This window comes from Canis lupus, chromosome 7 (genome assembly GCF_003254725.2).
Source record: "Canis lupus dingo isolate Sandy chromosome 7, ASM325472v2, whole genome shotgun sequence".
Taxonomy (NCBI): domain Eukaryota; kingdom Metazoa; phylum Chordata; class Mammalia; order Carnivora; family Canidae; genus Canis; species Canis lupus.
Window position 1 is genome coordinate 63,714,871 of NC_064249.1, and position 14,673 is coordinate 63,729,543.

General features: G+C 40.8%; 1 protein-coding gene across 2 annotated transcripts in view; it reads right to left on the reverse strand.

Annotated features, from left to right (window-relative positions):
- IMPACT (impact RWD domain protein) overlaps positions 1–10,017 on the reverse strand; it is a 29,476-nt gene extending 19,459 nt beyond the window's left edge. For both annotated transcript variants that reach the window (XM_025429280.3, XM_025429279.3), the window contains exons 1-4: positions 9,859–10,017; positions 8,635–8,763; positions 7,588–7,640; positions 6,395–6,457 (exon numbers count right to left, since the gene is read on the reverse strand). In XM_025429280.3, the coding sequence (XP_025285065.1) occupies positions 6,395–6,457; positions 7,588–7,640; positions 8,635–8,763; positions 9,859–9,894 (281 nt within the window). In that variant the 5' untranslated portion in view covers positions 9,895–10,017. The remainder of the gene's footprint in view (positions 1–6,394; positions 6,458–7,587; positions 7,641–8,634; positions 8,764–9,858) is intronic.
- Between the last annotated feature and the right edge of the window lie 4,656 nt (positions 10,018–14,673).

Consider the following 14,673-nt stretch of genomic DNA (forward strand, 5'->3'; position numbering starts at 1 on the left):
TGCAACTCAAGAAATAACTTACTGTAAAAAAAAAGAAAAAAAAAAGAAATAACTTACTGTGCTTACATAGGTCACTGATTGGCCTTCCCTCAACATCCTCATCACAGCCCTTATAAATTCTTCTGTTAAAGAAGAATGAAAACTGATGCAGCCACTGTGCAAAACAGTATGGAGGTCCCTCAAAAAATTAAAAGTAAAACTACCCTACAATCCAGGAATCGCACTACTGTGTACTTACCCAAAGGATATGAAGACACTACTATCCTTTCAAATTAAAGGATATATGTACCCTTATGTTTACTGTGGCATCATTTACAAGAGCCAAACTATGGAAGCAACAGAAGCGTCTATCAATAGGTGAATGGATAAGGAAAATGTGGTTTACATATACAACGGAAAATTATTTCACCATAAAAAAGAATGAAATCTTGCCATTTGCAACAACATGGATGGACCTAGGTTGTATAGTGCTAATCAAAAGAAGCCAGAGCAGCCCCTGTGGCTTAGCGATTTAGTGCCACCTTCAGCCCAGGGCATGATCCTGGAGACCTGGGATTGAGTCCCACATCAGGCTCCCCGCATGGAGCCTGCTTCTCCCTCTGCCTGTGTCTCTGCCCCTTTCTCTCTCTATCTCTTTCTGTGTCTCTAATAAATAAATACAATCTTCAAAAAAAAAAAAAAAAAGAAGCCAGTTAGTGTGATTTCACTTATACGTAGAATTTAAGAAACAAAATAAATGAATAAAGGGAAATAAAAGAGGAATCAAAAAACAGTCTCTTAACTATAGAGAACAAACAGATGGCTACTAGAGAGGAGATGGATGGACGGATGGGTAAAACAGGTGAAGGGGATTAAGAGTACACATAACTTGATGAACACTGAGTAATACATGGAAGTGTTGAATCACTGTATTATATGTCTGAAACTAATATAATATTGTATGTTAACTACACTGGAATTAAAATTTTAAAAATTCTCCTGGCAAGGGAAACAAAAGCAAAAGTAAATGACTGGGACTACATCAAAATAAAAAGCTTCTACATAGCAAAAGAAACAGTCAACAAGGGATCCCTGGGTGGCGCAGTGGTTTGGCGCCTGCCTTTGGCCCAGGGCGCGATCCTGGAGACCCGGGATCGAATCCCATATCGGGCTCCTGGTGCATGGAGCCTGCTTCTCCCTCTGCCTGTGTCTCTGCCTCTCTCTCTCTCTCTGTGACTATCATAAGTAAATAAAAAAAAAAAAAAAAAAAGAAACAGTCAACAAAACTAAAAGGCAACCTATGTACGGTAGAAGATATTTGCAAATGACATATCTGACAAAGGGTTAATATCCAAAATATATAAAGAATTTATAAAACTCAATATCCCTAAATAAATCCAATTTAAAAACGGGCAGAAGACATGAACAAGTACTTCTCCAAAGAAGACATCCAGATGGCCAACACCAGACACATGAAAAGACATTCAACAGCACTCAGCATTAGGAAAATGCAAATCAAAACTACAAAAAGATTATCACTTGGGCAGCCCGGGTGGCTCAGCGGCTTAGCACCGCCTTCAGCGCAGAGCGTGATCCTGGAGACCCAGGATCGAGTCCCGCATCGGGCTTCCTGCATGGAGCCTGCTTCTCCCTCGGCCTGTGTCTCTGCCCCTCTCTCTCTCTCTCTCTCTCTCTCATGAATAAATAAATAAAATATTTTTTAAAAAAGGATTCTCAACCTTACAATAAATAAAATCTTTAAAAAAAAAAAGATTATCACCTTACAGGTCAGAATGGCTAAAATCAAGAATACAAGAAACAAGTGTTGGTGAGGATATACAGAAAAAGGAACACTCCTGCCCTCTTGGTAGAAATGCAAATGGATGCAGCCACTGTGGAAAACAGTATGGACGGTAGTCCGGGTGGCTCAGCGATTTAGCGCTGCCTTCAGCCCAGGGCCTGATCCTGGAGACCCGGGATCAAGTCCTACATCGGGCTCCCTGCATGGAGCCTGCTTCTCCCTCTGCCTGTGTCTCTGCCTTTCTCTCCCTCTGTGTCTCTCATGAATAAATAAATAAAATCTTTAAAAAAATAAAATAAAATAGTATGGAATTTCCTCATAAAGTTAAAAATAGAACTACCCTATGATCCAGTAATCACACTACTGGGTATTTACCCAAAAAATTCAAAAACACTAATTTAGAGGGATACATGTACTCCTATGTTCATAGCAGCGTTATTTACAATTGCCAAATTATGAAAGCAACCCAAGTGTATAAAGACAATGGGATAGGTAGATATAAATATAGATACAGGTATTCCCCCACTTACCAAAAGTTTGCATTATGCCAGTGCACTTTTACAAATGACCTATATTACCAGCTGTTTTCACTAACCAAAAAAAGCCTGAAGAGGATTTTCACTTTCACAAAAACAGCCATTACTATACCAAACTTAGGTCTTTCACAAAAGTGAAGTGGTATAACTTGAACATTCAGAAAGTGGGGGGTACTCTTTCCTTTGTGTCATTTTGGCATTTGAAAGGGTTCATAGGGACACTCCACTTAGGCAGTGGAAAAAAATCTGTACTATAAAAAAAAGTTAATCTTTTCTCTTAAACAACAGCAGTTAGTATGATGTTCGAGGTATTTTAAAATCTGTCATTTATCTTTTGTTTTATTAACATAATTATTTTCATATATTCAAAAAATCCATATAAAATATTTCACTAAAAATAAGGTATGATAAGCCAACTAATCTATATCAATCATCAAATCCTAGTTTATATTCTTCAGTATTTAGCTGGTCATTCTTCATCATCCATCTTCCTGTTACTTTCATAAAAAGGCCTCCACCATCTCCCTGCTGAGTTACAGACTGCTCTCCCTCTGGTGGCCCTTCCCTCAAACTCTTCAGGGCCCATCGCACACACTGCCATACAAATCTGATTACATCACTCCTTATGCAAAATGCCTAGAGCCTACAAAATAATGCCCAAACTTCTTTCCCAACTTGCAGATTCTTTCTACTTATCCCTACCTAATCTATATACCTGGCATCTTCAACTATATCCTAAACTCTGAAGATTGCTTCACACCCACATAATTTGCCCATGCAATTCCTTCTACCAGAAGAACTCTCCCCATTTGATTAACTGGCAAACACCATGCTCCGAAGTCTTCACAATGGAACCCTTCTTTATAACCTCAACCACATGCCCAGATAGTTTGTTGCTAAAAAATCCTAAGTACTTGGTCCAGACCTCTTAAAAACGATGTCATTATATTGTATTGGTACACATTTATCTTTATTTTTAATTTTCAAACTCCTAACAGAATGTCAGCATATAGGAGATATTCAATAAATGCTTACTGGAAAAACTGTTATTTTTCTGACTTCCTACTTTCCTACCTGAGTTCATCTGCCTATCTAGGCAAATATCAAATTTTACATACAAGATTATGCTAATGAAATCTCAATAGTGTCAAAATATTTAGAATATATTGAAACTATAAAAGTTAAGAACTATACTCATATATTTATGTACCTCATTTTAATTTTCAAAGACCAATAATATTTTTAATTTGCTGCCCCCTGCTGGATTTAGGGAAAAAATTGAGGTCACAAAACTTTTTTTAAAAAAAGAGTGTTTATTTTTTGGGGTGCCTGGGTGGCCTACTAGGTCAAAGTGTCTCCCTTCAGCTCATGATCTCAGGACCTGTATCAGGCTCCCTGCTCAGGAGGGAGTCTGCTTTTCCCTCTCCCTATCCCTCTGTGCACGCACTCTCTCTCAAAAACATAAATCTTATTTTAAAAAGTGTTAATTTTTATTCAGACCATATGTGTGAAATTAATGCCATTGGATAGGGGTTATTCAAGCACTTTTAATAAGCAAGACAGGGGCAGCCCAGGTGGCTCAGAGGTTTAGTGCCGCCTTCAGCCCAGGGCGTATCCTGGAGACCTGGGATCGAGTTCTACATTGGGCTCCCTGCATGGAGCCTACTTCTCCCTTGGCCTGTGTCTCTGCTTGTCTCTGCTTCTCTCTCTCTCTCTCTCTCTCTCTCTCTGTCTCTCATGAATAAATAAATAAAATCTTAAAAAATAATAATAATAAGCAAGACAGTATAAATCATATTGTATCTATAAAACAAACTGCAATTTCTGATCTTTCCTAATTTTAAAATAGCTCAACTGAACAAGTTAGGGAGAACAGTAAACTGTGTTCTATGGGAGGGTATCTCTTGGTAAAAGCGGGGTTTCTGAATAGAAAAGAGGAAAATGGGAATCCATTTCTGAGTATATGACATTGTGCATAGGTAGGAAAAAAATCTAACTGATGAGTATGATCAACATGATAAAACCCAAATAAGGGAAGATTTTCAAGAAAGAGGAACTTCAACACCAGTAAAAACTCCAGAGATCAAGTAAGATAAGAACTAAAAAATGACCATAAAATGTATAATTAAAACAACATTGGTGAACAAAGTTGCAGTATATTTATCCTATTCTACTTTAAATGGGAAGATAAATTGGTAAATAAGCATAAATAAAGGATTACAGAAAGAAATGTGTTGTGGGCATAAAAGTCTGAGTGACTACTAAAGTTACAGAAAGTTATCAGAAAACATTTAACTGAGGAAATAAATAATACTTATATGCTGAGGTCATCCTTTATTGATATGTTCTTGATTACTTTCAGAGTCAAATGTACAACTGGGGACTCAAGGAAGACCATACTTCACCTAGGTGGGAATGAACAGAATCAATTCCATAAAGACTTACCCTATTTTAATTAAATATTTTGGGAGGAAAAGAAACCTGGATGTACTGGAAAAGGGAAAGGGGTACTCTCACTGTACCAAAGAGGGTGGCCACTTAGGACATATACAACAATCTTTACCAGTCTCTGCATTACAGTGAAACTGACATTATAGAACATTATTTATTTTACTAAAATAGAATCTCTCACTATAATTAATCCAACTCACAGACACCTGCTCTTGACTATTGCATTAGCTTCCTAACCAATGCCATACACATCTATTTTTGCTCCCCCTTGATCGGTTCTCTGCACAGAAATAGAAAGGTGTTTTCAAAATAAGAATTTTATCATGGCATCACTCCACTTAAAAAATCTCTGGTTCGGGATCCCTGGGTGGCGCAGCGGTTTGGCGCCTGCCTTTGGCCCAGGGCGCGATCCTGGAGACCCGGGATCGAATCCCACATTGGGCTCCCGGTGCATGGAGCCTGCTTCTCCCTCTGCCTGTGTCTCTGCCTCTCTCTCTCTCTCACTGTGTGCCTATCATAAAAAAAAAAAAAAAAAAAAAAAAAAAAATCTCTGGTTCTGGGGCACCTGGGTGGCTCAGTCAGTTAAGCGTCTGTCCTCAGCTCAGGTCATGATCCTGCGGTCCTGGGATCAAGTCCCACATCGGGCTCCCAGCTCAGTGTGGAGCCTACTTCTCTCTCCCTGCCCCCTGCTCTGCTCTCTCTCTCACATAAATAAATAAAATCTTTAAAACACACACACACACACACAACAAAAACCTCTGCTTCTTGTGGGTCCTCAGACAAAGACAACAATCCTTAATATGACCTACCAGACTGCATGATCTTACCTCACCAGATCATTTTCCTGCTATGCTCCCTTCTCTCCCCTCCTCTCTCTCTTCCCACTTCACACCACCAGGCTTTAAGTCCTGAAATGTGCCAAGCTCCTTGACATAGAGCTTTCTGCACATGTTGTGTCTTTCACCAGAGTTATCTTCATCTTAGTAACTCAGCTCAAATCAAACAAGCCATCCCTGACTTCCTACACTAGGTCAGGTCCGGTTTCAAACTCAATTAGCACTGCATATTAATATCTTTTTTTACAGAAGTAATTAGAGCTACAAAAATGTTATGAGTGAGTAATCTCTCTCCTACAAGTAAGTTCTAAATGCCATGAAACAGGGACCATTTCTGTTTTTCTGCTAGCTATGTGTACCCAGGACCTAGTACAGTACCTGCCACGTAGTATTTGTTGATTGAATGAAAGAGTGAAAAATACAGCGTATCAATAGACTCTCATTCTTATGACCTAGTACAAGATTCTCCTATAACCAGTCTCATTCAACATAGCCTGTGAAAATATCAAAACGTGAGCACTATCTCTGAATTTACTTTCACAATTTGGTGTTTTTATAGCTATTAGTTCTGAATTATTATTATTGTATTTTCATATCTAAGTAGCAGTCCTATCAAATGTCTACATAAAATTATATAACCAAACTTTCAAGGACTCTTCAAATGCATTCTTTTTGTTAATGGAAATGCAGTTTAACAAAAAGTTTAGAAAAGGCCTTAACATATCACAGTTCCAACAAAAGCCCACAATAAAAATCACAAATAGGATTTTTTAAAATCACCTGTTACTTACATATATATTTCCTCAAGGCTATTCGATAAATCTGCACGTTCTTGCCCTTTAAGCCAAGGAGCACTAAGATTAAATAAAACACAATGAAGACTATTCAAGGATTGTGCTTATATCTCAAATTACTGATTGCATTATAAATTATTTAACTTTTAAAAAGTTGTCTACTTTCATTAAAATAATTATTAGTTATACTCTACAAATCTATACAGTTCCAAAATGCTTTCATTGGCAGTAACTCATTTTTCCTTACCAGAAAACATGATGATGGCAACCCCAATATTATTCAATTATAATATGGTTTAAAAGACAGAGGTGAGTTCACAGGGTATTATAAACCTGTCCAGGTTTACATAAGTGGCAGAACAAGTTACAGAATACAAATTTCCAGATTCTTAGTATTTGCTACACTATCAGGAGTTCCTAATTTTTTCTAAATGGTGTCTCAAAAACAACTTTAACAAACAGAATGCCCTGAAAAGGGCATTTATGTTTACAAGCATTCTAAAATTATATATACCATTTTCAATAAATTATTGAATTTTTTATTCAATAAATAATTAAAAATTACAGAACCATTATTAATAGCAAATTTTATTGCTGTTTTAAAACACAAAAAATTATCCCACTGGTAGGTAAAGATTTCAATAACTGAGATTTAATGGAATTGTGTTCACACAAGTTTATACAGCTTAACAAGCCAAGTGGGCAAAGCGGATCAAACATTACTTGGGATCAACAGGTCAGGACTCATTAAGATTAAGGTTGGGCTGCTAAGAATATAGTCTTTTACAGCAATGGGCAGGGAGAAGTACCAGAAGCACCATAGGTAATTCTGGAAGGCAAGCAGTTTTAGGCAGAGGCATGTCCAAGAACTATGGCTAGGTCAGTAGAACTAGGTTAGGACAAAATCTAGATTACCAGGTTGTAAAGATTTCCCTCCCTATCTCTAAAGACAATTCAGTAGCTATTTTACCCCTGTGAACCCTGTGATTCTCTTTTATACTAAGTACATTCTGCAATGTTTTTATATAATTTAATTTTTTATTTAAATGTTCTCCACCAAGTACAAAAGATGTTCTTAATTTCTATATATATTTTGATAAGAAAGTATGTTATATAAACACAATGTATAGTATAGAGAAATAATTTTTTGAAGTATAATCTTTTTATAAAATTATAAATGTAGAGCTTACTTCAGTTGATAAATAGGTGGAGCCGTTCCTGGGTATTCATTTGGTAGCATCACCTATAAATCAGTTTAAAAACAAATCTGTTTATACTTCATCATGGCCCCAAAATAACAATACTTATAAAGCTAGTCACTGGACAAATTTCTTACTTGCCAAACTTAAAACAAAACCACTATTTTGTTCAATCTCAGGAGAGAATTCCCTCCTCATATTTATACCTACATATTAAATATGTTGTTAATGATGTCTATATTTTAAGGAAGAGCACATTATTTGCAGAGAAAGCATACAAGCAATGAAAATTAGGAAATGAGGGTGGGGAGGAGAAAGACAGAAGGAAAAAAAGGCCTGGAAATTGGGGCATTATACCCTAACCCCAAATGAATAGAGTGGCATTAGAGCGCGTTCCTCGTATTTTTCTGAAGTACTCCCCAAAATCCTATTAAGTACTGTTAAACACATTAAATAGCTCATGTTTTATAGAAACCCATATACATTTGTTCTCAAATCAGTATTATTATAAAAACAAAGACCGACAGAAACTTTTATGTTGAAAGTATATGTAGTCATCAAAGAATAAGCATTAATACAGAAAACCACACTGATCTTGTCATTTATCTGTCTTAACCACAACTGATTCTCAGTTAATAAGGAAGTATCTGCTTTATGAAGTCTTTTAAATTAGTAACCTATTCTTCCTCTTAAATGTTCGTCATCTTTTCAGGTTTAGACCCTCTCCTATTAAGTGGACAGAACAACGAAAGGAAGTGAAACTCAAGCCTGTCACTGGTATGTTAAGAATACTTAATTAAAATAACTGGGATTGAAAAGACTATCATTTGAAGCGTGTCTTGGGAATGATCAGAGATTTAATTACCCATATGTTTAGACAATCAATCGTTAACAAAAGCCAACAGCAAAAAAAAAAAAAAAAAAAAAAAAAAATTTAGAAATCACAGGTTGGTCACTTAAGAGGAATACAGTATTAGTCAATCAAACAGCGTCAATGTTGTAACTGGAAAACGGCTATAGAGAAGGGGAAAAAAATACCTGCAAGCAAAGGGTCCACTTGGGGTCATCTATATCGTCGCTAATTCTAATACAAAATATTTTGGCACAGTCATCAATAACACACCATTCCTCGCCATAGATAGCTGCCATTGCTTCAATTTCCTCATTCTGAAAGAATTGATGGAAGGACAAGTCAATGATTGTGCATGCCCTAAAAGCCTGAGTTTTCCTTTCCTCCTTTATAAAGTATTTGCATTCCATATTACTAGCCTGGATGAAGGATCCCTGAAAAGAATAGCGCCAAAGGGTCTTAGCACCGGGTCACCATGTTCCACTCAAGGGGTGGTTGCCAGATACCATTGCAAGGAGCGTGACCAGCCTCGCTGTGCACATCACTGTGCTTTTGGCTGCCACTGAGCCAAAATATATATGCATTCCCATATCCTATAGCAAGATTTACAAGTAGAAAGAAAAATACATATTCTCTGCTTCACCTTTTCTTAGCAGGTAATCCTCACTCCCACTCCCCAGTAGCGTCGCTACATACTAGCCCTATATTCCTACTGTTATCTCGGTTTTTTGTTTGTTTTGGATTGGGGCACAGGGCCGGGTGGTTGTTTCGTTGGGGTTTTGTTCGGTAATCAAACCCTAAAAACATTTCAGAAATCATTCTTTTCGTTCGGGGTTAAAAAAGAAAAATTACAGTGAGAAATGGGAAGCAAAGTATGCAACTTGGTACCATCTCATTTTGTCCTCGCAGCCCAGCAGGAAAAGCTTTAAGAGCATCCACGTGAGCCACGCACGTGGGGGGGGGGGGGGCTCAATATCAAGAAGAGTAAGATCTAGGGGGCCCTCAAGGAATTCCAGGGGCTGTGTTATTATTGCCCATTTTGCAAAGGCTGAATCCGGGGATAAGTAGCTGGTCCAAGGTGACCCGACGGCGACAGGGCAAAAAGCAGAACCCGGACTTCTGGTCTCCGGCCCAGAGCTGCTCAGTCGCGTGCTGATGGTTGACGAGGACACCGTCCGAGGAGGCAGGCCGAGCCGCCGAAGCCCCGGGAAAGGCCTGCCGAGGGGGCTAAGGGCGGAGAACAGGCGCAGGGAAAAGGGAACGCGGGGCAGCAAACGGCGCGCCTGGCGGCCCGGACGCTGCCGGCGAGACCCGCGGCGGCCCCGGGCAGAGGGCCCCTCAGCGGAGGAGGCCCGGGGCGGCGAGGCGAGGCCGAGCCCAGCCTGGAGGTCGGCGCCCCGCCGGGCCCTCACCTGCCTCTGGTCGCTCCCTGCGTCCCCCTCAGCCATGTGGCCCCGGGAGCGGCCGAGCGGCCGCCGCCAGCCCAGGTCCGGAGCGTGGGGGCGGGGCGGGGCGCTGCGGCGGCGAGCGAAGCGCGGGCTGCGGCGCGGTGCGACCCGGAACCGCACCCCGGGCCGCGCCGCGCGCTCCGCATCTGCTTCCGGGTGCGGGCCAGGTGGCCCGAGGGGCTCTAGCGCCCGGGGCTCCCCGCCCGCGAGTCGGCCGCCGCTCTCCCGCCCCTTGGCGGCCGCCCGGGGAAGCCGTCCAGCGACGGAGGAGGCAGGGGGCCTTCTGGGCTCCGTGTCCCGGAAATCCCGGGGCTGGGGGCCTCAGCTCGCGCGCTGCGGCCGCGGGACCCCGTCGCCCCGGGAGGCAATGGCGAGGCGGACTTAGCGCCACGTCCCACGGGGGAGCTCCGCCGCAGCCCGCAGCCCGCAGCCCAGACTCGTCTTTGCATTTCAAGGCAGGGGTTTCTTTGTTTTGGGTTAAAAAAAAAAAAAAAAGTATGTTAAGGGATTTTGTCTAATCTGGGCAAGGACGGGTTTGATTTACCAAAACCAAGAGAACAAGAGAGCAGGCTGCATTTTGAAAGCTTGTGGGAAAACTTACCTACTCGCTGTTTTATTGTGATAGCTTTTGAGGTTTGTTGAGTTGGTGTTTTTTTTTTTTTTGTTTTTTTTTTTAAGATTTTATTTATTCATGAGAGAGAGAGATAGAGAGGCAGAGACTCAGGCAGAGGGAGAAGCAGGCTCCGTGCAGGGAGCCCGACGCGAGGCTCGATTCCAGGTCTCCAGGATCACGCCCTGGACTGAAGGAGGTGCTAAACCGCTGAGCCACCTGGGCTGCCCGGGTTGGTTTTTGTTTTTTTTTTTTTTTTTTAAGCTTTCTCAAACATTTGCCTGAAACCAACTTGTGTACAAAACAAAACGATGACAAGGGTCGTTAATCCATTATCCAGAAAATTTGAATCAGTTTGCGGCAGTTGTTCTTCACCCGAACCCCAAAGCACACATCCCAGTGCACTCGTTGTGAATTGTACGGATGCCTTAATCAAGCCACTTAATCTCTCATTCAACAGGTATTTTGTCTCCTGGTACCTCACTTTTTTCACAAAGACTCAGAATATTACATCTCTCTTTTATCTTCCTTAACCATGGGCATGTTTTAATTCCCCGAGGAATCGTAGATTTCATTTAAGGGTGCAGTGTTTAAACACCTATAAAGAATTCCGCCCAAATTACTTTGAGGGGATCTTAGTGAGCCTTGTGGATTGATTAATTCAACAGACATTTATTAGGTACTTCTACCAAGTTTTGGAGATGTGTTTTCAGACATCATGCATTGCCTTAAAGGAGTGAAGATGCAAAGCAACAAAAGTAAGTCAAGATTATAATAGACTAGAATTGTGTCCTGTTGTGTTAGCACAAAGAAAGACTATCCATCCAAATTTTACTGGGATTCTTGTTCTGGAGAATGCTTGAACTGGGTTACAAAAGAATAGGTAAAGGTTAGCTAATTGAAGAAGAGGAGAGTAGTTGTTCCAGATGGTGAGAAAATATTGGCAGAAAAATTATGGCCTATTTAAGGAACTCCGTATCTCTGACATCATAGCTGTTAACCTACTCTTGTCACATGCCTTACATAGTACCTTTCTGATTGCCTCCATAAATCTGCACATGTGCATTTATTTTGGTTCCAAGAGACTTGGAGGGCTTTAGCCCTCTGTGAGGTTAATCACATTTCCTCCAATTGATTTGGGCAATGTGTTTTTCTTCATCTGGAGGTAAGGCAGTTTCAAGCCCCTCCTTCCAACCAAGTTGGGCCCCAAAGTCCATGGTGCAGCCAGGCTATCATGATATTTCTCTACTAGGTGAGGAATTTGCCTGGAAGTGCTGAGGGGTTTGGCCACCACGCATCTCCAGATTGCCTGAAACTCTGCAATTAGCATCCTGTACTACCTAGACATCCATGTGTTGTTAAATGGCTTTCTTCCTTTGCTCTAACTCTTCCTTTATTGACTTCTTCATATTTCTTACAGCTTTTGTTGCATAAAATAGTTTTTTTAAAAAGTCATAGAATCCTTTCTTCAATGAAAGCTTATGTAAAACAAGTTAGGTCGTGGCGGAAAAGAGCAGTGATGAGTCTGAAGTCCCAATTACCCAGCAACCCTCTGTCCCAGTGGCCCCTCAAAGACTTTAAGCCCAAATTTGAAAACTACAAAAATATAACTGAAAACAAGGCACAGCACAACTTAAACTTCTAAACAAAGTACTCTAAATCCAGTTTATTTTCCATAGTACCTCTTTTCTCACCAAATATCACAGAAACTCTTCCGTATCCAAACAGCAAATTCTGGCGATTCTGATTCCTATATCCCTTAATGTTCTTCATATCTTACTTCCCTGTCTTTCTGATAGTCCAGATGGAATCTGGACTCCCTTCAAGTTATCCTCCTCACATCTGCCAGAGTAACCATTCACAGTGTGAGAGTGATCATGTTTTGTTTTGTTTTGTTTTTTTCTTGAAATCCTTCACTTGCTCCCCAAAGCTTTCATGATAATGCTTCAGCACCTTAATACACAAGGTATGTTCCTGGTAACCTCTCTATATTCCACTTCTCCAGTGAGACCAAGCTAATTTGCATTTTCTTTGATGAAAGATCTCATAACTTAAAAAAAAAGTGTGAAAACAGCTATTTTATACAATAAACACTGTATAGAACTGAGCTAAGATATACAAAGACATCAGTGACTAGAGTAAAGGAAGAGAACAGATGTGTCTAGCAATAGTGGGCAGGTACCTGGTATTAGAGTGATAATTGCTGAAGGCTTTAGTGACCTAGAGGAGAGGCATGTGGCCAGATCCCACAAGATTCTGACCTAGAAGAGATGGGATGACTGGCTGTACCAGAGCTTCTATGTAGGGTGGACTTGAGTGCAATATGGTTGCACTCAACCATATTGGTTGGTAGGAGAAATTTGCTTGAAATTTTTTTGCTTAAGGTTAAGAAACATAAACTGAATAAAATGGAGAGGAGAAGAGATGTTATTGAGGCATAAACGGTCAAAGCCCTCCCTTGGTACCAAACATGAATGCATATAGATATAGAGATGATATAGCAATGCTCATTAGGTTTTGTATATAGATATAGAGATCATATAGCAATGATCATTAGGTTTTGCAAGCAGTGTGACAGAATGAGATTAAAAACTGACACTAGAGGGATCCCTGGGTGGCACAGCGGTTTGGCGCCTGCCTTTGGCCCAGGGCGCGATCCTGGAGACCCGGGATCGAATCCCACGTCGGGCTCCCGGTGCATGGAGCCTGCTTCTCCCTCTGCCTGTCTCTCTTTCTCTCCCTCTCTCTGTGACTATCATAAATAAATAAAAAGAAAAAATTTAAAAAAAAAACTGACACTAGAGGAGAATGAGCTATGTGAATGTGGGAAAAAAAACAACAACCCTAAGCTGGAAGTGCATATATCTGATTATAAGAGATGGCTGCCACTTCAGGTGAGGAATTAACCTTTAAAGGGTTCTCTATAAACTTACTTAGACGGTTCGTATAGGGCTCTTCCAAACATTCTCTAGGACCTTTATACTCACAGTGAAGTCTGCAGACCAACAGCATGAGAACCTGCTGGAAGTACAGAAATTTAGGTCCTACCCAGACCTACTGAATCTATATTTTAATAAGATTCCTGGGTGATTTGTATGTACATTTTGAAAATCTTGTGTGACAACCATGAGAAAGGGCCTCTTCTACCTTGGAGAGCAGGGGGAGTCATTTGACTGAAGGCCCCAGCTACTGTGCTCTAAGTTCCATTACTACACTTGCACTGAGGCTGTGCTTTTCATGGGCTGCTTTCAGCAAAGCATGAGGTGGAGCTACTCAAACTGGCCCATTCTTAGGAGACAAGAATCTTCTGATGGGGAACTTAGGCTCCATGGTTCCCCCCAAAGCCGTGCTGAATTTTCCTTAGTGCCACATGACTTTCCTCATCCTTCCATTTCCCCATTCACTTAAGGTCAGGTTTGTATCAGTTTGATGTTTCTCTGAGCCTCTTCAGGCTCCCTTCCTATTTTCTCTCACAGGCATTTCTCCCAATAAATTCTCTGCACATTCAACCTCTTTTTTGGGGGGGTCTGCCTCTCCAGGATCCAGAGGAACACAAAGTGCCTTAGGATACATTGTAATACAGCGGAATTCTGCCCATAGCAACTGACTCATATAGTAATTTCTGTTTCTGAACATTTTTTCTTAGGGAAATATGTCCTTAAAATATTTAAGAAACAAAACACAAACCATGTTGGCACACTAATAAGAATCTCTCCCTTATTCTCTGCTTATCTTCTGCTCCCAGCTATTGAAAGCCAATGTGGCAGACTACAGGCCAGTGAATGCCTAAGTTATAGGTCCTGTGTCCCATTAATTTGTGTTCTGCCACGGAGTTTGACCAAATATGGCCCAGAAAAGTGATAAAGGTACAAAGGAAGATGAGCATGCTGGATGTTAAAATACAAGTCATATGGAGAAGTTCTGCCAAAGAAATAGTCAAGGAGGGGGTCCCTGGGTGGCTCAGCGGTTTAGCACCTGCCTTCATTCAGCCCCGGGTATGATTCTGGAGACCTGGAATCGAGTCCCATGTCGGGCTCCCTGCATGGGGCCTGCTTCTCCCTCTGCCTGTGTCTCTACCTCTGTGTGTGTGTGTGTGTGTGTGTGTGTCTCACGAATAAAAAAATAAAATCTTTTAAAAAAATAAGGAAACAGAGTCAAGATTAGCAAGC